We start from the raw sequence: 25,975 nt of genomic DNA, 5'->3' as shown, positions 1-25,975 counted from the left end.
GTTTGGTCCCCAACTTGTCAGGAAGGTTCCCACCAAGTTTGGAGGCAGTGGCACGAATCCCCTCAGACTAGTTTGTTCAAATACGATGTGTGTAAAGTGGAAGAAATGGCCAAAAAATGGCCGCACACGGCAAGATGGCGGGCAACCCGTTGCCATGGTAACAGGTGTTTGATTGACTTTTTTGGTCAGGTTGGGGTGTTAGACGTGTGTGCCGAGTTTCGTCTTCCTACGTCGAAGTACACTTTCTGCACCCCATTCATTTGGGGATTTTTGGGGTGTCTAGGGGGCGCTGTTGAGCCACTTTTGCATTGAAGTGTATGCGGACATGAGAATATCAAAATTTTCACCGGGCTTGATGTGTGTGCCAAGTTTCACAACTTTTCATGGGTGTTTAGGCAGTGATATTTGGGCTCAAAGTGCTTAGAAGTATAATAATAATTAAAGCCGCAAGCGGCATCCATCGGGTCCGAGCGGCCTGGACCCCGCCACCCGTCTCATACACCTTTTCCTAGCATGGTAGGTAACCTGGTCACATCATATTTAACATGGTAAAACACCCAGCTGAAAATCTGAAATGTTGATATACTTAGTTAGCATTTTTTGCTTGCATGCTAATTCTGCTAGCTAACATGCTATGTTGCCATGACAATAGGTGGTGCAATGCGTTAGGGACCCAACAAGTATGAATCCTGTCAAGTTTGATGCAGATCCCATCTATTTCTGTGGAAATATGAGCAAACCGGTTTCATGGCGAGAAGGCTTTTTCCGTCGGTTGCCACGGTTACACGCTTTCTCCTATTAGAAAGATTTGAATAGCGTTTGGTCCCCAACTTGTCATGAACGTTCCCACCAAGTTTGGAGTCGGTCGCCCGAATCCCCTCAGACTACTTCGTTCAAATGGCAGTGAAATCCAAGATGGCGGGTACACCGTTGCCATGGCAACAGGTGTTTGATTGACTTCTTTGCTGCACTTGGGGTGGGACACGTATGAATGCTGTGAAGTTTGGTGAAGATCCCGTGTATTTCTATGGAGATATGATCAACCCGTGTTTCATGGCGAGGAGGCTTTTTCCGTCAGTTGCCAGGGTTACAGGCTTTTTCCTATTAGAAAGATTTGAATAGCGTTTGTTCCCCAACTTGTCAGGAAGGTTCCCACCAAGTTTGGAGTCGGTCGCACGAATCTCCTCAGACTAGTTTGTTCAAAAGGCAGTGAAATCCAAGATGGTGGGCACGCCGTTGTCATGGCAACAGGTGATCGATTGACTTCTTTGTTGGACTTGGGGTGTCACCAGTATGAATACTGTCAAGTTTGGTGCAGATCCCATGTATTTACATGGAGATATGAGCAAACCGTGTTTCATGGCGAGAAGGTCATTTTCCGTCGGTTGCCACGGTAACACGCTTTCTGCTATTAGAAAGATTTGAATATCGTTTGGTCCCCAACTTGTGAGGAAGCTTCCCACCAAGTTTGGAGTCAGTCGCACGAATCCCCTCAGACTAGTTCGTTCAAATACGATGTGTGTAAAGTGCAAAAAATGGCCAAAAAATGGACGCACACGCCAAGATGGCGGGCACCCCGTTGCCATGACAACAGATGTTTGATTGACTTTTTTGCTCGACTCGGGGTGTTACACGTGTGTGCCGAGTTTCGTGTTCCTGCGTCGAATTAGACGTTTGTGTCCCCATTATATTGGGGGTAATTTATTTTTTCTAGGTGGCGCTGTTGAGCCATTTTTGCATTGAAGTGTATGCAGTCCATAGAATATTGCAATTTTCGCCGGGCGTGAGGTGTGTGCCAAGTTTCATAACTTTTCATGGGTGTTTAGGGGGTCAAATTTGGGGTCGAAGCGCTTAGGAGGAGAAGTATAATTAAAGCCGCAAGCGGCATCCATCGGGTCCGAGCGGCCTGGACCCCGCCACCCGAGTCATACAGCTGTTCCTAGCATGGTAGGTAGCCGGTTAACATGGTAGGTAACATGGTAAAAGACCCAGCTGAGAATGTGAAATGTTGAAATACCTGGTTAGCATTATTTGCTAGCATGCTAATGTGCTAGCTTACATGCTATGTTGCCATGACAACAGGTGATGTAATGCGTTAAGGACCCAACCTGTATGAATCCTGTCAAGTATGGTGCAGTTCCCATGTATTCCTATGGAGATATGAGCAAACCGTGTTTCATGGCGAGAAGGCATTTTTTCGTTGGTTACCACGGTAACACTCTTTCTGCTATTAGAAAGATTTGAATAGCGTTTGATCCCCAACTTGTCAGGAAGCTTCCCACCAAGTTTGGCGTCACTCGCATGAATCCCCTCAGACTAGTTCGTTCAAATACGATGTGTGTAAAGTGCAAAAAATGGCAAAAAAATGGCCGTACAGGCCAAGATGGCGGGCACCCCGTAGTCATGGCAACAGGTGTTCGATTGACTTTTTTGCTCGACTCAGGGTGGTACACGTGTGTGCCGAGTTCCGTGTTCCTACGTCGAAGTAGACTTTCGTGACCCCATTCATTCGGGGATTTTATTTTTTTCTAGGTGGCGCTGTTGAGCCAATTTTGTATTGAAGTGTATGCGGACCTTAGAATATCGAAATTTTCGCCGGGCTTGAGGTGTGTGCAAAGTTTCACAACTTTTCATGGGTGTTTAGGCAGTGATATTTGGGCTCAAAGTTCTTAGAAGAATAATAATAATAATAATAAACATTTCAGGAACAATAGGGTCTCGCCATACTTTGTATGGCTCGGACCCTAATTAAAGCCGCAAGCGGCATCCATCGGGTCCGAGCTGCCTGGACCCCGCCACCCAATGTCGCCCTGGGAAAAGGTGGTGTAATGCGTTAAGGACCCAACGTGTGTGAATACTGTCAAGTTTTGTGCAGTTCCCATTTATTCCTATGGAGATATGAGCAAACCGTGTTTCATGGCGAGATGGTCATTTTCCGTCGGTTGCCACGGTTACACGCTTTTTCCTATTACAAAGATTTGAGGAGCGTTTGGTCCCCAACCTGTCAGGAAGCTTCCCACCAAGTTTGGAGTCGGTCGCCCGAATCCCCTCAGACTAGTTCGTTCAAATGGCAGTGAAATCCAAGATGGCGGGTACACGGTTGCCATGGCAACAGGTGTTCGATTGACTTCTTAGCTGCACTCGGGGTGGGACACGTATGAATGCTGTGAAGTTTGGTGAAGATCCCGTGTATTTCTATGGAGATATGATCAACCCGTGTTTCAAGGCGAGGAGGCTTTTTCCGTCGGTTGCCACGGTTACAGGCTTTTTCCTATTAGAAAGATTTGAATAGCGTTGGGTCCCCAACTTGTCAGGAAGGTTCCCACCAAGTTTGGAGTCGGTCGCCCGAATCCCCTCAGACTAGTTCGTTCAAATGGCAGTGAAATCCAAGATGGCGGGTACACCGTTGCCATGGCAACAGGTGTTCGATTGACTTCTTTGCTGCACTCGGGGTGGGACACGTATGAATGCTGTGAAGTTTGGTGCAGATCCCGTGTATTTCTATGGAGATATGATCAACCCTTGTTTCATGGCGAGGAGGCTTTTTCCGTCGGTTGCCACGGTTACAGGCTTTTTCCTATTAGAAAGATTTGAATAGCATTGGGTCCCCAACTTGTCAGTAACGTTCCCACCAAGTTTGGAGTCTGTCGCACGAATCCCCTCAGACTAGTTTGTTGAAATGGCAGTGAAATCCAAGATGGCGGGCACCCCGTTGCCATGGCAACAGGTGTTCGATTGACTTCTTTGCTGCACTTGGGGTGTCACAGGTATGAATACTGTGAAGTTTGGTGCAGATCCCGTTTATTTCTATGGAGATATGAGCAAACCGTATTTCATGGCGAGAAGGCATTTTTCGGTCGGTTGCCATGGTAACACGCTTTCTGCTATTAGAAAGATTTGAATAGCGTTTGGTCCCCAACTTGTCAGGAAGCTTCCCTCTAAGTTTGGAGTCAGTCGCACGAATCCCCTCAGACTAGTTCCTTCAAATACGATGTGTGTAAAGTGCCAAAAATGGAGAAAAAATGGCCGCACACACCAAGATGGCGGGCGCCCCGTTGCCATGACAACAGGTGTTTCATTGACTTTTTTACTCGACTTGGGGTGGTACACGTATGAATACTGTCAAGTTTGGTGCAGATCCCATGTATTTCTATGGAGATCTGAGCAAACCGTGTTTCATGGCGAGAAGGCGTTTTTCCGTCGGTTGCCACGACAACACGCTTTCTGCTATTAGAAAGATTTGAATAGCGTTTGTTCCCCAACTTGTCAGGAAGGTCCCCACCAAGTTTGGAGTTGGTCGCACGAATCCCCTCAGACTAGTTGGTTCAAATGGAAATGAAATCCAAGATGGCGGGCACCCCGTTGCCATGGCAACATGTGTTTGATTGACTTCTTTGCTGGACTTGGGGTGTTACAGGTATGAATACTGTGAACTTTGGTGCAGATCCCATGTATTTCTATGGAGATTTGAGCAAACCGTGTTTCATGGCGAGAATGCCTTTTTCCGTGGGTTGCCACGGTAACACGCTTTCTCCTATTCGAAAGATTTGAATAGCGTTTGGTCCCCAACTTGTCAGGAAGGTCCCCACCAAGTTTGGAGTTGGTCGCACGAATCCCCTCAGACTAGTTCGTTCAAATGGCCATGAAATCCAAGATGGCGGGCACGCCGTTGCCTTGGCAACAGGTGTTCGATTGACTTCTTTGCTGGACTTGGGGTTCTACACGTATGAATACTGTGAACTTTGGTGCAGATCCCATCTATTTCTATGGAGATATGAGCGAACCGTGTTTCATGGCGAGAAGGCGTTCTTCCGTGGGTTGCCACGGTAACACGCTTTCTGCTATTAGAAAGATTTGAATAGCGTTTGGTCCCCAACTTGTCAGGAAGCTTCCCACCAAGTTTGGAGTCAATCGCACGAATCCCCTCAGACTAGTTCGTTGAAATACCATGTGTGTAAAGTGCAAAAAATGGGCAAAAAATGGCCGCACACGCCAAGATGGCGGGCACCCCGTTGCCATGGCAACAGGTGTTTCATTGAGTTTTCTTTTGGACTTGGGGTGTTACACGTGTGTGCCGAGTTTCGTCTTCCTACATCGAAGTAGACGTTGGGGTCCCCATTCATTTTGGGGTATTTTTTTTTTCTAGGTGGCGCTGTTGAGCCAATTTTGCATTGAAGTGTATGCAGACTTTATAATATCCGATTTTCGCCGGGCTTGACGTGTGTGCCAAGTTTCACAACTTTTCATGGGTGTTTAGGGGGTCAAATTTGGCGTCGAAATGCTTAGAAGGAGAAGTATAATTAAAGCCGCAAGCGGCATCCATCGAGTCCGAGCGGCCTGGACCCCGCCACCCGTCTCATACACCTTTTCCTAGCATGGTAGGTAACCTGGTCACATCATATTTAACATGGTAAAACACCCAGCTGAAAATCTGAAATGTTGATATACTTAGTTAGCATTTTTTGCTTGCATGCTAATTCTGCTAGCTAACATGCTATGTTGCCATGACAACAGGTGTTGTAATGCGTTAGGGACCCAACAAGTATGAATCCTGTCAAGTTTGGTGCAGATCCCATCTATTTCTGTGGAAATATGAGCAAACCGTGTTTCATGGCGAGAAGGCTTTTTCCGTCGGTTGCCACGGTTACACGCTTTCTCCTATTAGAAAGATTTGAATAGCGTTTGGTCCCCAACTTGTCATGAACGTTCCCACCAAGTTTGGAGTCGGTCGCCCGAATCCCCTCAGACTAGTTCGTTCAAATGGCAGTGAAATCCCAGATGGCGGGTACACCGTTGCCATGGCAACAGGTGTTCGATTGACTTCTTTGCTGCACTTGGGGTGGGACACGTATGAATGCTGTGAAGTTTGGTGAAGATCCCGTGTATTTCTATGGAGATATGAGCCAACCGTGTTTCATGGCGAGGAGGCTTTTTCGGTCTGTTGCCACGGTTACAGGCTTTTTCCTATTAGAAAGATTTGAATAGCGTTTGTTCCCCAACTTGTCAGGAAGGTTCCCACCAAGTTTGGAGTCAGTCGCACGAATCTCCTCAGACTAGTTCGTTCAAATGGCAGTGAAATCCAAGATGGCGGGCACGCCGTTGTCATGGCAACAGCTGTTCGATTGACTTCTTTGCTGCACTTGGGGTGTCACCAGTATGAATACTGTCAAGTTTGGTGCAGATCCCATGTATTTACATGGAGATATGAGCAAACCGTGTTTCATGGCGAGAAGGTCATTTTCCATCGGTTGCCACGGTAACATGCTTTCTGCTATTAGAAAGATTTGAACAATTTTTGGTCCCCAACTTGTCAGGAAGCTTTCCACCAAGTTTGGAGTCAGTCGCACGAATCCCCTCAGACTAGTTCGTTCAAATACGATGTGTGTAAAGTGCAAAAAATGGCGAAAAAATGGCCGCACACGCCAAGATGGCGGGCGCCCCGTTGCCATGGCGACAGGTGTTACATTGAGTTTTTTGGTCAACACGGGGCGGTACACGTGTGTGCCGAGTTTCGTCTTCCTACGTTGAAGTAGACTTCCTGGGCCCCATTCATGTGGTGATTTTTGGTGACTGTAGGTGGCGCTGTTGAGCCAATTTTGCATTGAATAGTATGCGGACTTTATAATATCCGATTTTCGCCAGGCTTGAGGTGTGTGCCAAGTTTCACAACTTTTCATGGGTGTTTAGGGGGTGAAATTTGGCGTCGAAATGCTTAGGAGGAGGAGGAGAAGGAGAATAAACATTTCAACCACAATAGGGCCTTGCCATACTTTGTATGGCTCGGACCCTAATAATTAAAGCCGCAAGCGGCATCCATCGGGTCCGAGCCTCCTGGCCCCCGCCACCCGTGTCATTTACCTTTTTAGCTCAAGCCATAAGAGCGTGACATGACATATGTGTCACATACAGTTTCTGAGACAGTTTGTTTCAATTTATGGAATAAAGTTTGTTCAAAATCCTGTTGAACACAATGTCATACTTGTCTTCTGTTCCCTAATAGATACCCAGAAGCAGAAAACCATATTATATTATTTTTAATATATCATATGGTAATAAATGGTAGATACCATTATTTACATTTTGTTAAAGGGCCAAATCATATTTAAAAATGTGTACTTTTCTTACCATTTTTTCATGGGACAGGCATAGATGCGTTAACTCAGCACGGTGTACCTGTGTGATTGTTTTCAAATAATGTACATGGAGATAGCTGAGTCCTAAAAAGTAGAAAGCCAGCACTTCTCTCCAACCAGAGGGAACCTATTTCCAAGGCAACAGGTGTTTTCATGTGTTAAGGACCTAACAAGTATGAATACTGTCAACTTTGGTGCAGATCCCATGTATTTGTTTGGAGATATGAGCTAACCATCACAAATTATTGTGCAGTTAGTGTCATGGACAATTCACTCAGTCATAAGAAGTTGAAAATTAGTGACAAGCTGACACTGCTGATAGAGAAATAATAGACAAACTACTGTATGAAGCCCAAAGACACTAGAAAAATTAAAGTTTAGCTTGAATAGAGAGAAAATGTTAGTGGATGACATGAAATAGATGATGCATAGAAGCTTCCTCAAAACTGTGGATTTAAGGGATGTATATATATATATATATATATATATATATATATATATATATAGTACAGCCATTGAAGACCCATCTCTTTTGAATACATTCGATGAGTGTTTCAGAACATTTGTGTTGTAAATCAGCTGAAGAAGACCAGATATTAAATAACTATTATGTTTTTTCATTTTAGTTTTTTCCATTATATTTCTGCACTTTTTACAAATTGAGATCATGTGCCTTGTTTTCCAGTAAATGACTGAAACGTGTTTTATTATTATATTCCATTTATAAAGGCAGATTTAAAATAAATATATTGGGTCATTTGAAACCAATTGTTAGTAGTTTAATAATCCATATTTTAATATATATATATAACTATATAACTATACAGCCAGGTCATTTTAATCCATTTTTAGAGTAGAAAATATCAACCAATGTGCTGGGTCCAACACATAACCCATTCCTGCTGATTTAAAATAAAGCAGTGCCGAGTCGATCCATATTTGACCCAGCAGCAGGGTTAAGATTGGGTTATTTTTGAACCCAGCAGTTTTTAGTGTGTGTGTGTATACATGTGTGTACATACATATACACACACCACACATCCTTTAACAGACAATGCCTCAACAGCAGGATTAATGAAAAGACAGCTTGGTCCTGCTGGATATAAGTCATAATATTAGTTAAAAAAAAAAAAAAAAGATGTGATTGTAAAAAAAATATTAATTATTCAGTTATTCTGCTTATGTCAGTGCCTGGTGTTAGTTCATATTTAACAATAGTTTTATGGTTAGAACAATAAACAGGGTTACAGATGTAATTATTATTAAGCTCACATAACAAAAAGTGGATGGTATTAGGTATTATATAGTGATATAATAGTGTTGCCTTCTATACATTAGGATAATAAAATGGCAGTCATCATTCGAAGCATCTACAGACACTTGTCCAAGTTGAGGACCTGAAAGTGGGGTAAAATGAATTCTAAAATATTACACTGCCGCAGATCACGTGACTACCTGCAGTCACCACAGCAACCTAAAAAATATTTCCTTATATTGTATGTTATTATTTATTTTTTGTTTATCCATTTTTTGCTGAGTTTTGTTTAATCAGCCTGTTTGTTGTTTTTCTTGCACTGTTAAGACCTTCACACCGCAATGCATTGTGGTATAATTCTTCCCGGTCTTGTGTTGACAAGGATCATAACTCTGATTGGATGACGTTCGGATTTTTGAAAGATGCACTTTTCGTCGGACATTTTGTGTGTCTGTGAACGAGCCTCGGTCTTTTCAGCTCAGCTTCTGATCAGACAATACGTCTAGTTCACAGCAGACTGAAAAACTTTTGCACTCTTGTGGATTTATCCAGCAAACTTCGAACTTTTCGATCCAGGACACCTTCTTCAGCTTCTCGGACGTGTTTGTGGCTTTGCTTGGTAAGTTTAAGATTTTTATTAATGGAAAAGAAACTTTTTTCTACACCGTGTTAGCTTACAGCAGGTCGAAGTGGATTAATGTGACGTGTAACCTGTTAAATACTCTGCATTAAAATGATAGTTTATCACTATTATTATTATTTAAAGTGAACTAAAATAATAATGTCTTAACACTACTGTCCAAAGCAATCGAATATTTAGTAAAATAAATCCCCAGTATATATATTTAGGAGAAGCAAGCTAGGTTAGCTGGTGTTTTTTTTTTTTTTTTTTTTTTTTTTTTTTTTTTAGGATCATGTTTCTGCTTGCTTTGTTTATTGCGGTGTGTTTCTCATTTAAGCTCCTTATTTGCTAAACATTGAACATTTATCACGTTTTTACTGTGATAATGGGGTGATTCCCTCTGCTAAAAGTCTTTATCATGAAAGTTATTACACTTAGATTAGTGAGGTGTGACATACAAGTTCGTGGTTCGATCATTCTGTGTTACAAGCATTACTTAGTGGCAATATAATTTAATTATGAATTTGCCACTTCTGATTTATGGAGGACGTAAAGTGACACAATTGAATTAATTAAATATATCATTCAATAATTACTTAAATGTGTCATTATATAATTAAAATGATAATGACATACATAAATGTGTTATTAAATAATGAAAATGATTATTAAACACATAAATGTGTTATTAAATGTATCTTTAATTAATTAAAATACAAATGAATATATGTAAAAACATATAATTATTTATGAAATAATTATAAATGTTTTTCAAATTGATCTTTTTATTGTATAAATTAACTTTTTAAATTTAAAATTATATGAATTAATCTATTCTCTCTTTTTTTTTTAAACAATTTATCACTTCTTATGAAAATGCATATATTGCATCACCCTACTGGTCTTCCATAGGATTCAGCCTTGAATCATTCTTGGGACACTTATCAATCTGGCGAGCTGTGGCAGCAACCTGGGTTACACACAAACGCAAGCAGCAACGAAATAAATAACATTAATATAATCTATTATGCTTTGTTTCTACATCAATGCAGTTTCATCCATTCTTGCATCTCCATGTATCGTAGAAACAATAGGTTCAACACTCCTACTGTTCTTGTTTTGACATCTTTTGCAATTCACATGTCTGTTGTGTTTTGAGAGGGGTATGGCTTGATGATAGAACATGCCTGGGTCTCCGTTTGTGATTGGTTAGCAGGAAGTAATAACTGTAGTTTTAAGCTACATGATGGACTGTGAAGATGCACAACCCTATTGCGCAATAGCATAAAATGGCCAGACCAATCCTTAAAATATGTTTTTAAATGTTTTGATAATTATCAATATCTATCATTTATATATATACATATATATATATATATATATATATATATATATATAGTCTAACTTATTTTGTCTCTGTTTTCCAGTACTTGTGTAAGATTGTTTGTGTGAGTGGGTGTGTTGCTCTCTGCTGGGTGTGTGTTTGTGTGTGCGCGCCAGGGTGCGTGTGTGTGTGGGTTGTTTTTTTTTCTAGAGATGCCGAGGAAGAAGAACTTCAGGATTTCGCAGGCAGCGAGGAGGAGTGCTGCGGACAGACGGACCCTTGACGTTTCTCCTCAGGTTCCCATGGACCGCTGTGCACGTATGTATCCAAGCATTTTTAATTGGTTGTGATTCAGTGATTGACAATCAAGTGTGCACATATTCTGTGATTGTACTGATCTGTTTTTTTCTGTATGTCTGTAGCGCATGGCACTGGGCACCGGCACAAGGTGAGGAGGTGGGAGGTGTCGGTGCTCACCGGGCGGCAGCACAAGTTGGTTCTTCCGCCGGAGTCCCACGGCAAAAAGGTAATGCTGTGTTTGAAATATACTAACGTAATGAAAACCCAAGTGAACAATACACGGTGCTAAAAATACCAACATGTTTTCATTCAGGTGGTTTTTGCTATTGGTGACTCCCATCTTCGAAGCCTTGCAGGTATGTACTTATATTTTTATGTTCAATAAAGTATTAATGTACTGTATTAATGTATTTTATAAAATGTTACACAGACAAACAAATACAGTAGAAACTTTCTTTGTCTTTTAGATGGCATCGTGCGGTTGCCTGAGGGTCGTCTGGCGTGGGGGTTCATGTCAACGCCGGGGGCAAGCGCCACCGAGTTGAGAACTGAGGTGCTTCATGCTGAGGTGCCTCAGGATCCCGACTTGGTGTGCGTCTTGGCTCCGAGCAATGACTTGACCGCCAAGCACACCATCGGTCGTGCGGCTGCAGACTTCGAGCGGTACCTAGCCACCGTCTGCAGTCGCTGGCCGAAGGTGTGTGTGCTGGACTTTCCTCCGAGGTTGACCGTTGAGGACTCCCTGCAAGAGCTCTACCGCCAGGAGTTCCACCGTGTGGCAGCCCGCATGGGTACGTGAAAATATGTGCCTGCGCTGTTGCATGTTTATCACAGATTACATCAGAAATATGGCTGTAGTTTATCTTCAGTGTAGTGGTATATAGATGTATAAATTCTGTTGTTTTACAAGCATAAAGAGCTCTGCTATGTGTTTTTGTTTAAGCTGTGAAGTACTTCCACATCGCGGACCACTTCCCCCGGCAGTGTCTCAACCTGTGGAGTCGCGATGGTGTAAGTAGATCATTTGTCTTGTCATGGTTTGATGCCTTCGTGTTCATGTCAGAGGCTGAGGTGGAATCCAGGACCTTCTGATCTTGAGATGATAGACTATCTGAATAGAGCTGTGTGTATCTAGTGAGAGATTTTGTGGAAAAAGATACATTTCATGAATGTCGTCCTTGTAGGTCCACCTGAGTGATGACGTCGGCATGGAGATCTTCGCCCAGCTGCTGTGGACGGTTGCTTACACGGTTGTCCTTTTAATTTTAAACAGTTAAATCGTCTTATGAAATATATGCAAGTGTTCACTTGATGTAATTTTGGCTGCTGACCAAGTGTGGAAAAGGCATATTGTTAATGATTATGTCTTTTTTTTTGATTGAAGCAACTGGAGACCGTGCCGCCAGCCCCGCCGGTGTCTCGTCCATCCCCACCTTCTCGCTTCACTCCCCGTGTGGTTGTGAAGGGAGAGGTGAGGGTGCGTCGCAGCCCTGGGCCCGAGGAGTGGACTGTCGTTGGTCCGAGCGGCAAGGTAATAATATGGCCTGAAATGTCACAGCTGTCAGACTCACATTTGATTGATTTTTCACAGACCAAAATCCCCTTTGTTTATTTTGTCTATATATTTTTTCTCTTTCAGTCCTCTGGAGGATGCAGTGCAGTTCAGCGGGAGGTTCGTATGATATTTGTATAGAAAAACATGAAGTGTAATATTTGCTGGAAGTTAAATGGTTAAAGCAGGAAAAGTCAACGTTTGTGTATATCTGTTTCTGTATTTCTAGCCGGCTGGCATCCCCCTGAATCCTGTGCTGTTCAGCAGTGAGATGTTGGAGGAGATGGAGAAGGTTTCTCCATCAAATCTGACATCTCCTGCTGACTTCGCTGGTGTTTCACCGCCAAAGGTAAATTGCATCCAGACAAACATGTGTTTAGAGGTTATCATAAAATGTTTTATTCTGAAAGTCTAAATGATTAACGATAGACTTCTATAACGCTAAATGTGTTCTGTGTCCATATCATTTTGGACAGACGCTGCGTGTGAAACACCACTCCAAGAGGACTCGAAGGGTAAGTAGATTTTGGAAATAAATGTTTGTATTTATTATTTTTCCTGTGTTTGTGAAGTGAAATAAACTTTGTTTTTGTTTCTTTTCTATTTGAGGCCGCATCCAGCCGAGGGATTTCTTCTGACTCCAAGGCCGCTCTGGAGTCGAAGAAGGTAAGAAATGTAATTGTGCTTAAGATTTGTGTATTTTTATGTGCGTGTGTGTGTATATGTGTATATATATGTATACATGTATCATATATATATGTATGTATCATCTCTGAAGATGTGTCTTTGCAATTTCTGTCTTGAGGTCGGGGCAACGTCCAGGCATCCGGTCCCTTCTGGCCGCACTGACGAGACGACGGTGAGTACCGTTTACATTAACAATATCTGTAAAGTATATATTATTTGTAAATTAAGGAAAAAACACATTTTTGATGTATTTAGGGCAGGGGTGGCCAAAGTCGGTCCTCAAGAGCCACAATCCTGCAGGTTTTACATACATCCCTGCACCAACACACCTGACTCAAATTAAATGAATCCTACAGCCTATAAGGATCTGCACAATGACTCATTAGTTTAAGTCAGGTGTGTCGGTGCAGGGATGCATGTAAAACCGGTCTCGAGGACAGACGTTGGGCACCCCTGATTTAGGGGTTTTGCTAAATTGTTTTAAAGTATCAATTTTGCACATACTCAGCATGACAGAAAACAAATGTCAGTGCACAGACAGCAGTTTATTACACATGACAGTGATTAGAGCCCATTGCATGTTGATATCCTTTATGGTTAGGTTGAGACAACACAGAGCCCGGGTGTGTTGTCTTCTACTGATGAAGATGAGGCAACTACTGCGAAGGTAAGTGAGGTGAGTATGGGTAATGTTGATGTTGTTAGGGGTTCAGTTCACCAGGGGCACAGTCGGTTTAGGAATCCGGGAGTTCAGTGTATGGCGATAGGGTTGGTTAGTTTGGCCAGACATATGGTGTCTAGTGTGTTCAATTGGAAGACAGAAGATTTAGATTTAGCTCTGTGGTTAGGAGATCAGCTCTATACGCATCTGAAGGACCATGGTCTAATTCCTCCAGGAGAAGACTTTTTGATGATCCCAGAGTTGCCGAAAGAGCACGTTTTATACTGGCAGAACTTTAAGTTTTCGTTCCCTGAGACTGTCAGTGGTGATGTCACTGTGACTGAAGGAGAGTTCATTGAGTGTGGAGCATTTGTGACTCTAGAACATGGGCTGGAAAGGATGTTATCTCAGTACCAGACATGTCTTTTGACCTTGTGTTCAAATACATGTGCTGTAATTTCTGCTAGTGGTAGGTTTGCTGTTGTTGATTCTCATTCACGCAGTGCTACTGGCATGGTGGATGTTAATGGTACCAGTGTAGTGTTGTACTTTGGTTCCATTAGGGAAGTGTTTGATCACTTTAGTTGTTTGGCAGCGATGTTTGGTGGTGAAAGCAAGCCTTTTGAAATAAATGGTGTTGATGTGAGTAGGGAGTGTGAATCTGATGATGGCAATAAGCAACGTGTAAAACGTCAGCTGTCAGCAGATTGTGATGAAGTTGGCCTTTCCAGCCCATCTAAACATACGCCAAAGAAAGGCCGTATTAATGTTTCGATGGTTGTTTCAGATGAAGAGTTTGCTGTTGAGGAACAGGTTTTGGTAAGTCGGCAGGTTAGTTCAGATGTGGAAGTGGTCAGTGAAGGACATGAAAAGCTTATGTTTAACCCTCTCTGTGAAAATACTTGTCAAAGATTGTGTACCAAATTAAATATAGAGTGTGAAAGTGTAAATAGCGCTGCGTCTAGTCGTGTCGGCGAATTAGGCGTTCCGTGCCAAAATAGAGACATAGTTGCTGATGGTAGCTGCTATTTTAGGGCCGTTTCTCAGGCAGTGAGTGGCACACAAAAGCATCACATTAAAATTAGGAGAGCGGTTGTTAAATATTTAATGAAAAATGATTTGAAATATAAAAGTAGTTTGAGAGAAGGTTATTCCTCTGTGGCAGATTACGTAGACAAATCAAAAATGCGTTATGTTAGCAGCTGGGCGACAGAATTAGAAATACAAGCCACAGCAGATTTGTTGGGTATTAATGTCTTTACATTTATTGGTGGTCGTTGGCTAAAGTATGGATGCAGCAGCAGTTGTGTGTCAGAAAAATCAATTTATTTAGAAAACTGCCTTGGTAATCATTATGAAACTGTAGTTTGCGTTAAAGAACCCAAACTAGAAACTTGTTATGGATACTGTAAAGTAAATCTTTCAGAAGCGTGTCGTACTAGATTGTCAGGCAAAGATTTAATTAGAGATGCTTCATCTGAAAGTGACACGTCAGTTTGCAAAAAGGACATAGAGCGCGGTGTATATATTTCTAAATATAATAAAGTAATGAGAAGAACCCAAATTAGGAATATGAATAAAATAAAGTATGCACTAGATGCGCGTCACCGTGAAAATGTGAAAGACCGAAAAAAAAATAAGATATGCCCTAGATGCGCGTCACCGTGAAAATGTGAAAGACCGAAAAAAAATAAGATATGCCCTAGATGCGCGTCACCGTGAAAATATGAAAGACCGAAGAAAAGTAAGATATGTACTAGATGCGCGTCACTGTGAAAATGTGAAAGACCGAAAAAAAATAAGATATGCAAAAGATGCGCGTCATCGTGAAAATCAGAAAGACCGAAGCAAAATAAGATATGCAAAAGATGCGCGTCACCGTGAAAATCAGAAAGACCGAAGCAAAATAAGATATGCAAAAGATGCGCGTCACCGTGAAAATCAGAAAGACGGAAGCAAAATAAGATATGCAAAAGATTCGCGTCACAGAGAAATAGTTAAAAGAGTTGTAAAATCAAAGAGGCAAGAAATTAAAGATAAAGACAAAACACAGAATATTGAGTTTTTCACTGAGAGGTTTTTAAACAAAGTTGAACATGGTCCTGAGTATATCTGTTGTGTGTGTTTCAGGCTGTTGTTTCCACATCAGGTGTTGAGCTGTAGAAAGGATGCTTATAACAAGACTGCGGCCATAGCTTCTTTGGCAGATAGGTGTATTAGAACTGAGTATTTACATAAATGTAGGGAGGATTGTGTTCAGCCGTGTCAGATTATGGCTTCAAGTAGAGGGCATCTTTGGATTTGTTACACTTGTCATCATAAAATTTCACATGAGCAAATGCCTGCTGAAAGTGTAACAAATCATTTGGTAGTAGATCCAGTTCCCCCAGAATTGGCTTGTTTGAATAGGTTAGAACAACATTTGATTGCTTTAAATATTCCGTTTATGAAAATGCTTGCATTACCTAAAGGTGGCCAAAATGGAGTTCATGGACCAGTAACCTGCGTTCCATCGAATGTAGTTCAAACATCTAAAATGTTGCCCCGATCAAATATGGAGGGGTCTTTATTGGCAGTAAAATTAAAACGTAAGTTAACTTATAAAGGCCATTATCAGTATGAGTTTGTGGATACAATGCATATTAGGCAAGCTTTACGGTTTTTAAAGCAATCAAATAAGTTTTATAAAGACATAGATTTTAATGAGGAATGGGTTAATGAGTTGTGTGTCTTAGAGCAACCTGAGGATGAAGAGAAGGACAATGCAGAAGTAGTTGAGAGTACTGGGGATGATGTTGAGGATGATGAGTTGCTGCATGATCGACAGCAACATTGCATGTTTTCAGATACGTGTCTAATGCCTGTAGATATTGGTCAGGAAGTTCTAGATCAGTATTTTGATAGTATAGTTAATGTTGCACCAGCTGAGGGTAATAATCCAGTTAAGTTGTTGACAGATCGAGAAAATGAAGCAAGGTGTTTCCCAGTGTGTTTCCTCGAGGTCGTAATATGTACCATGAAAGCCGTGTCTATAATTTGTCGTTGTGCCGTTATTTTAATAACCGAATTTTACATGCGGATAGAAGGTTTGCTCAGAATGTAGAGTATATTTTCTTTGCTCAGTACATGTCTGAGGTAGAGCAGGTTGTTTCCAAAGTAAGTATAGCATTAAGAAAAGGTAAAGGAGGTGAGGTGAGCGTAGAAAAGGAGGAGTCCTTGAAGCAGTTGTTGGATGTAGATGACGGTTTCAGATTTCTTAAGCCGATTAGAGGGACTCCAGCATTTTGGCAGGGAGTACAGAAAGACCTGATGGCTTGTGTTCGGCAACTTGGGATTCCCACATGGTTTTGTTCATTCTCTTCCGCGGATCTGAGATGGCAAAACCTTCTTAAAACAATTTTAAAACAGGAAGGTCGAACACAGACATTCGAAGAGTTAGAGTGGACTGATAGATGCGATCTGTTGCGTCGTAATCCTGTCACTGCCGCCAGAATGTTTGATTTCCGCTGGCACTGTTTTCTGAAGGAGGTCCTTATGTCTTCTTCAAATCCCATAGGAAAAATTATTGATTACTTTTATCGGGTGGAGTTTCAGTGTCGCGGGAGTCCTCATGTGCACTGTCTTTTCTGGATTGAAAATGCGCCTAAAATTAATACTAACAAAGACGAAGAAGTGGTAGCTTTTATTGATAAGTATGTAACATGTGAGCTACCAGCACAGGATGAGACCTTATTGGAGATGGTCACATCTGTGCAGCAACATTCAAAGAGGCATTCAAAAAGTTGTAAGAAAGGTGGCACTGAGTGTCGCTTTAATTTTCCCAGACCAGTGTCAGCTAGGACATTTCTTGTTAATGTTCATTTGAAACCAGATTGTGATAAATGTAAGAATAGGTTCGATGAAAAATACGAAGGAAAACAGTGCACATGTGGAAATCAGTACTACTACAATCTGCTAAAGGTTGATAAGGATTTGGCAGTACGCACTCTGGAGTCAGTGAAAAAGGCGTTAAAAGATGAGAACAAGACGTTTAATAGTTTAGATGAGTTGTTTCATAGTTTAAATATCAATCAGCAAATATTTGAAATATGTTACAAACGTCTAAATATGAATAAAACCCAAATTGTATATAAAAGAGACATTAACGAAGCATGGATTAATCCATATAACAAGTCTCTATTGAAATGCTGGAATGCAAATTTAGATATTCAATTTGTGACAGACGCGTACGCCGTTATAGTTTATATTATTTCATACATTAGCAAATCAGAAAAAGAGGTAGGATTGTTGCTTAGTAAAGCTCATAAAGAAGCAACAAAAGATGACAACGTCAGTGCAAAAGAGGCACTGAAACAAATTGGCAGCGTTTATCTAAACAGTCGCGACGTGTCTGCTCAAGAAGCAGTTTATAGATTAACGGGAATGCATTTGAAGGAGAATTCGCGTAAAGTAGAGTTTATACCAACAGGGGACAAAATAGTTAAAATGAGTAAACCAATTAGTGTTATCCAAGAATGTGGGCTAACAGGAGATGATGTGTGGATGGTTAGTATAGTAGACCGTTATAGAAGTAGGCCTAATAATAGCACTTTTAATGACATGTGCATAGCAACGTTTGTGTCAGAATATCGTCTTTTAAACCGAAATGAAAAATCAAAGAATGCGATTCAATTGCAAAGGGGATTAGGATTAATTCTTAAAAGAACACGAACAAAACCCGCTGTAGTTCGTTATGCGCGCTTTTCAAAAACAAAAACCCCGAATTATATTTTAAAAGCCAGTTACAGTTGTTTTTGCCATACCGCGTAGAAGATGACTTAAAGCTGCTGATTGCGAAACATTTGAACAATTTTATGAAAATGGTTCCGTGATCTTTAGTGATGGATCAGAACACACGGTTAAATCTGTCGTCGATACGAATAGGAACAAATTTGAGGTAGAAGATTCAGAAGAATTAGAAGAGTTGCAAAAGAACTTGAAAATGAGGGTGGCCCTGAAGTTGCCTGGGGAAATCTGTGCCCCGAAAAAGAATTAGAGCGTTTAGAGTGTCAAGAAGAAATTAGAGAAAAAGAACAGACACCTGCGGAAGATGCAGAAGAAATAGGTCGGCAACCCGTAGACAACATTCCAGATTTGGCTGTTAGGAATGATCAGGTGTGTCAATTAGAAAAGAATAATAATGTAATTAGTAGGCGTGAGGGCTTAGAATTAATTAGATCTCTAAATGAGAAGCAGCTGTCAGTCTTCTATAAGATCCGTAACTGGTGTTTGGATAAAGTCAATGGTAGAAACCCAGAACCCCTCCATGTGTTTATATCTGGAGGAGCTGGAGTTGGAAAGAGCTACCTAGTTAAAGCGATTCAATACGAGGCCACAAGGTTATTGTCACCAAGTTGTCAGAATCCAGATAACATTTGTGTTTTATTAACGGCTCCGACCGGAATAGCTGCTTATAATTTAAAGGCAGCGACTATCCACAGTACATTTGGCATTGGCAAAGACGTGAGCCTACCTTACACACCTCTGAGTGAGGAAAAGCTCAATTCTTTGCGTGTTAAATATAGTGATTTGCAGATAGTCATAATTGATGAAATCTCCATGGTCAATCATAATCTATTGGCTTATGTCCATGGCAGGTTAAGACAAATCAAACAAACTGGTGACTATAACCCTTTCGGTAATGTTAGCATAATCGCGGTCGGAGATTTTTATCAGTTGCCCCCAGTAAAGGGGAAAGCGTTGTATGTACAAGACGTACAAATGAACTTGTGGTCTAGTTTATTTGAGCTTGTTGAGTTAAAAACAATCGTTAGGCAAAAAGATGAAGAGTTTGCCGCGAATATTAAATAGAATGCGAACGCATAGAAAAGGTACGCCAATGTTAGCTGACGATATAAACGTCTTAAAACAGTGTGAAACAGGTGAAGAGAGCACAGCCTTACACATCTTTGCTACAAATTCCCAGGTTGATGAATATAATGAGGAACAGTTAATGAGCACATGTCCTGACCACATAGTTATAACTGCACAGGACTTTGGTTATAATAAAAAAACTGGTAAATTAGAGTTAAAGCCAGATCATCATATTAGGGCCAAGAAAACAGCTTTACAAAGAGAGCTGTTATTGGGTAAAAATGCTCGAGTGATGTTGTCTCAAACATCGATGTAAATGACGGTTTAGTAAATGGTGTATGTGGCACAGTGATATACATAGAAGAGCCTGAAAAAAATACGTTTCCTCTCAAAGTATATGTAAAATTTGATGATGATAAGGTAGGCATAAAGACGAGGAAACAAACCATTTATCCATCAGCAGAGTTAAAGGGTTCAGTACCAATTGAACCTCAGGAAGAGAGAGCCAATAAAAAAGGCATGAGACGACAGTTTCCTTTAAAGTTAGCTTGGGCCTGTACTGTACACAAAGTACAGGGCCTTACAGTAGATAGTGCTGTTGTCTCTTTAGCTAAGGTCTTTGCACCAGGACAGGCATATGTGGCATTAAGTAGAGTTAGAAGCCTGTCTGGTTTAATTATTCAGGACTTTAAAGAGAAGGCTGTTTATTGTAATGCCAACATTGAACAGGCGATTGCTAATATGCCACCATTTCTAACCGAAAGCCACACACTAGTAAAAGGGGGTTTTAGATTATTTCTAATGAATGTTCAAAGTTTAAATCGCCATGTCTCAGATTTGGCCCTACTGTGCACAGCATTTGCAGCCTAACTGTATTGCTGTGACAGAGACATGGATACCTGCTGATGTTAGCTTAGATTCTGTAGAAATCACTGGTTATAGGTTTAGTAATGCCCCACGTAGTTTAGCCTATCATAGCGATAATCCAGTGTTAATTTCCCTTAAAGGCCAACAACATGGTGGCGTTGGCATGTACTGTGACAGTAATGCAGAATTTGAAAGTGTCACAGTTGCAGGTTTAAACATTGAGTGTTTAGCTGTAAAATGTGTCACATACAACATTTTAATAGCAGCCATTTACAGGCCACCATCCTATCCTGTGTCTCTCTTTTTCAGGCATTTTGAGGAATTGTTAAATGTGTTAGAGTCACAAAGTGGAACCATTGTTGTTTTGGGTGATTTCAATGAGGACATTTTGAAGTCCTCAACAATTTGTCAGAAAATGACAGACAGAGGATATGAGCAACATGTGTCGACAGCCACTACAGAGAAAGGCACCTTAATTGATCATGTTTACGTCAAAAATAGTAATTATAGAGTAGAAGCGCTAGTGGTGCCTACATATTTTAGTGATCATGAGGGCATTATATGTTCTTTTAAGTAAGACAGCCCAAATGCTTAAAACTTAATTTTACATTTTTTTAAATAAATTTAATCAAAATGTATTAAATGTGCTGTTCTTCATCTGAGTTCCCTGTTTTGAATAATTAGTATGTAGTCAGTAAATTTTGTCCCCTGTTGATATCCTTTACACCTCTACAACGTGTGCTTCCTGTCCAGAGAATGTACTGAAAATGTCGGAATAGTGAGTAGATTTGTTGTTGGTTGTTGTATTAAGAAGAAATAGTTAAAGAGGCTTGAAAAGTTGTTAAATCTAGTGACCAAATGGCAAAGTAGGTAATACAGGTTTTGTAGCTCATGCCCTCAGTGTGGATAATTAGTTATATGTTGTTTTAGGATTGTGCCTCTTGTTGTGTGGGTTTTATTTAATGATATAATTTTAGTTGTATGTAACTGCTGTGTTTAAAGTTAATTACAGGGATAATGAAGTGACGCCGGCTAAGGTACGTATAAGTAAATGTAACTACTCACTATCCTACACACAGTTAGTTTATTCACACACACTCTTTCACTCTTCAGAAAGTCTTTGTTATTTAAAAAAATTAATCTCAGGTTTTTTGTTTCTATCTGGCTGGTTTATATGTATTATAGTGTGGGTCTGTTCTATTTATTTTGCAGTTTTTAGATTTTAGCAGTTTTTTTTCACTTGACAGAAGCCAATGATGAACAGTTAAGCTGAGCTCTGTTGGACCAAAGTGCTGATTGTGATTGAGCCTAAGAAGAGCATGGAAAAAGCTGTAACCTGAGGCTTCATAAATTATTATTCAATAGTGGCAGTGTGTGTTTACTGTTATTAAAGGGGCATAGTAGCTGTGTATCTGTTAGGCATTGACCAGCCTGCAGCAATAGTATTGCTTGTGTTATAATGTTCCAAACCTGTTTTTAATGATGTTTTACTAGATTTAAAAGAGAATTGATGTTCAGAAGAATACATTGTGGAATGTGATTGTGTGCGTGTGCATGTATGTATATACACATATGCACACTGATACCTTTTTGTCATTTCCTTAGGAGACTGATGTCGCAGTTGGCAGCAAGTTGTTCAACCAGATGGAAACAGTGTTTTACAAACTTGTGTTCTAATTTGTTGCAATATGAATAAATGACTTTGAATCTATACAGCATGTTTTATGGGGTGTTTGTGTGATATGCTAAAATACCTTCATCTATCTGGCATGCAATAGTGCCTACGTAGCACGTATTGCTAGCAGCCTAGATAGTGTGCTAACATGCTATGTAAAATGGTAAAATGGCTAGCTAAGAATGTACTATTTTTCTGCTAATATGCTAGCATGCTACCTAACATGCTAGGCGATTTAGTGAAATGGCTAGCAGAGAGAGAAATTTTGATATACCTACTTAGCATTTGTTGCTAGCATGCTAATATGCTAGCAAGCTAGCTAACATGCTAGGCCTGATGGTAGACTGGCTAGCTGAAACATATTTTTATATACCCAGTTAGCTTTTGTTGCTAGCATGTTAACTTGTTAGTAAAGGTAAAGGGTTAGCTGAGAAAGGGAAATTTTGATGTATCTAGTTGCTAGCATGCTAATATGCTAGCTGACATGCTAGGTTGCCATTGCAACAGCTCTTCTAATGCATTAAGGACCCAACAAGTATGAATCCTGTCAACTTTGGCACAGTTCCCATGTATTCCTATGGAGATATGAGCAAACCATGTTTCATGGTGAGAAGGGTTTTTAAAGTGGTTGCCACGGTTACAGGCTTTCTCCTATAATCCTATAGATTTGAATAGCATTTGGTCCCCAACTTGTCAGGAAGCTTCCCACCAAGTTTGGAGTCAATTGCACGAATCCCCTCAGACTAGTTCGTTCAAATACGATGTGTATAAAGTACAAAAGATGGCAGTGAAATCCAAGATGGCGGGCACCCCGTTCCCATGGCAACAGGTGTTTGACTTCTTTGCTGCACTTGGGGTGTCACACGTATGAATACTGTGAATTTTGGTGCAGATCCCATGTATTTCTATGGAGATGTGAGCAAACCGTGTTTCATGGTGAGAAGGTCATTTTCCGTGGGTTGCCACGGTTACAGGCTTTCTGCTATTAGAAAGATTTGAGGAGTGTTTGGTCCCCAACTTGTCAGGAAGCTTCCCACCAAGTTTGGAGTCAGTGGCACAAATCCCCTCAGACTAGTTCGTTCAAATGGCAGTGAAATCCAAGATGGTGGGCACCCCGTTGCCATGGCAACAGGTGTTTGATGGACTTCTTTGCTGGACTTGGGGTGTTACACGTATGAATACTGTCAAGTTTGGTGCAGTTCCTCTGTATTCCTATGGAGATATAAGCAAAACGCGTTTCATGGCGAGAAGGCTTTTTCTGTCGGTTGCCACGGTTACACGCTTTTTCCTATTAGAAAGATTTGAGGAGCGTTTGGTCCCCAACTTGTCAGGAAGCTTCCCACCAAGTTTGGAGTCAGTCGCACGAATCCCCTCAGACTAGTTTGTGAAAATGTGAGTGAAATCCAAGATGGCGGGCGACCCGTTGCCATGGCAACAGGTGTTTGATTGACTTCTTTGCTGGACTTGGGGTGTGACACGTATGAATACTGTCAACTTTGTTGCAGATCCCATCTATTTCTGTGGAGATATGAGCAAACCGTGTTTAATGGCGAGGTCTTTTTCCATCGGTTGCCACGGTAACACGCTTTCTGCTATTAGAAAGATTTGAGGAGCGTTTGGTCCCCAACTTGTCAGGAAGGTCCCCACCGAGTTTGGAGTCGGTTGGACCATTCCCCTCAGACTAGTTCGTTCAAATGGCAGTGAAATCCAAGATGGCGGGCGACCCGTTGCCATGGTAACAGGTGTTTGATTGACTTCTTTGCTGTACTTGGGGTGTCACACGTATGAATACTGTGAAGTTTGGTGGAGATCCCATCTATTTCTATGGAGATATAAGCAAACCGTGTTTCATGGCGAGAAGGCGTTTTTCCGTCTGTTGCCACGGTAACATGCTTTCTGCTATTAGAAAGATTTGAGGAGCGTTTGGTCCCCAACTTGTCAGGAAGCTTCCCATCAAGTTTGGAGTCAATCGCACGAATCCCCTCAGACTAGTTCGTTCAAATACGATGTGTGTAAAGTGGAAAAAATGGCCAAAAAATGGCCGCACACGCCAAGATGGCGGGCACCCCGTTGCCATGGCAACATGTGTTACATTGAGTTTTTTGGTCAACACGGGGTGGTACACGTGTGTGCCGAGTTTCGTCTTCCTACGTTGAAGTAGACTTCCTGTTCCCCATTCATGTGGTGATTTTTGGTGACTGTAGGTGGCGCCGTTGAGCCAATTTTGCACTGAATAGTATGCGGAGCTTAGAATATCCGATTTTCGCCGGGCTTGACGTGTGTGCCAAGTTTCACAACTTTTCATGGGTGTTTAGGGGGTCAAATTTGGCGTCGAAATGCTTAGGAGGAGAAGGAGAATAATAATAAACATAGCAGAAACAATAGGGCCTTGCCATACTTTGTATGGCTCGGACCCTAATTAAAGCCGCAAGCGGCATCCATCGGGTCCGAGCGGCCTGGACCCCGCCACCCGTGTCCTAAGCCTTTTCCTAGCATGGTAGGTAACCTGGTAACATCATAGTTAACATGGTAAAACACCCAGCTGCAAATCTGAAATGTTGATATACTTAGTTAGCATTTTTTCCTAGCATGCTAATTTTCTAGCTAACATGCTATGTTGCCATGACAACAGGTGTTGTAATGCGTTAGGGACCCAACAAGTATGAATACTGTCAAGTTTGGTGCAGTTCCCAAGTATTGCTATGGAGATATGAGCAAACCGTGTTTCATGGCGAGAAGGCTTTTCCGTCGGTTGCCACGGTTACAGGCTTTTTCCTATTAGAAAGATTTGAGGAGCGTTTGGTCCCCAACTTGTCAGGAAGGTCCCCACCAAGTTTGGAGTCGGTCGCACGAATCCCCTCAGACTAGTTCATTCAAATGGCAATGAAATCCAAGATGGCGGCCACCCCGTTGCCATGACAACAGGTGTTCGATTGACTTCTTTGCTGGACTTGGGGTGTGACACGTATGAATACTGTCAAGTTTGGTGGAGATCCCATCTATTTCTATGGAGATATAAGCAAACCGTGTTTCATGGCGAGAAGGCGTTTTTCGGTCGGTTGCCACGGTAACACGCTTTCTGCTATTAGAGAGATTTGAGGAGCGTTTGGTCCCCAACTTGTCAGGAAGCTTCCCACCAAGTTTGGAGTCAATCGCACGAATCCCCTCAGACTAGTTCGTTCAAATACGATGTGTGTAAAGTGCAAAAAATGGCGAAAAAAATGGCCGCACACGCCAAGATGGCGGGCACCCCGTTGCCATGGCGACAGGTGTTACATTGAGGTTTTTGGTCAACACGGGGTGGTACACGTGTGTGCCGAGTTTCGTCTTCCTACGTTGAAGTAGACTTCCTGGGCCCCATTCATGTGGTGATTTTTGGTGACTCTAGGTGGCGCTGTTGAGCCAATTTTGCATTGAATAGTATGCGGACCTTATAATATCCGATTTTCGCCGGGCTTGACGTGTGTGCCAAGTTTCACAACTTTTCATGGGTGTTTAGGGGGTCAAATTTGGCGTCGAAATGCTTAGGAGGAGGAGGAGAAGGAGAATAATAAACATAGCAGAAACAATAGGGCCTTGCCATACTTTGTATGGCTCGGACCCTAATAAACATAGCAGAAACAATAGGGCCTTGCCATACTTTGTATGGCTCGGACCCTAATTAAAGCCGCAAGCGGCATCCATCGGGTCCGAGCGGCCTGGACCCTGCCACCCGTGTCCTAAACCTTTACCTAGCATTGTAGGTAACCTGGTAACATCATAGTTAACATGGTAAAACACCCAGCTGAAATGTTGATATACTTAGTTAGCATATTGTCGTAGCATGCTAATTTGCTAGCTAACATGCTATGTTGCCATGACAACAGGTGTTGTAATGCGTTAGGGACCCAAGAAGTATGAATCCTGTCAAGTTTGGTGCAGATCCCACGTATTCCTATGGAGATATAAGCAACCGTGTTTCATGGCGAGGGCATTTTTCCGTCGGTTGCCACGGTAACACACTTTCTCCTATTAGAAAGATTTGAATAGCGTTTGGTCCCCAACTT

At 41.6% G+C, this 25,975-nt stretch overlaps 2 protein-coding genes across 2 annotated transcripts in view; both read left to right on the top strand.

The window, feature by feature from the left end:
• LOC121635284 (zinc finger protein 665-like) overlaps positions 1-25,975 on the top strand; it is a 645,425-nt gene that overhangs the window by 330,351 nt on the left and 289,099 nt on the right. The window lies entirely within an intron of this gene.
• Positions 10,438-15,379, top strand: LOC121635262. Its single transcript, XM_041978378.1, has 13 exons — positions 10,438-10,652; positions 10,757-10,860; positions 10,948-10,990; positions 11,102-11,425; positions 11,578-11,645; positions 11,819-11,884; positions 12,019-12,165; positions 12,274-12,306; positions 12,416-12,535; positions 12,663-12,701; positions 12,796-12,852; positions 12,992-13,045; positions 13,475-15,379. The coding sequence occupies exons 1-13, from the start codon at positions 10,547-10,549 to the stop codon at positions 15,200-15,202; spliced, it is 2,889 nt and encodes a 962-aa protein (XP_041834312.1). The 5' UTR covers positions 10,438-10,546; the 3' UTR covers positions 15,203-15,379.

This window comes from Melanotaenia boesemani, chromosome 24 (assembly GCF_017639745.1).
Source record: "Melanotaenia boesemani isolate fMelBoe1 chromosome 24, fMelBoe1.pri, whole genome shotgun sequence".
NCBI lineage: Eukaryota > Metazoa > Chordata > Actinopteri > Atheriniformes > Melanotaeniidae > Melanotaenia > Melanotaenia boesemani.
The sequence above is the reverse complement of the archived record's forward strand: the minus strand, read 5'-3'. Positions and strand labels throughout refer to the sequence as shown.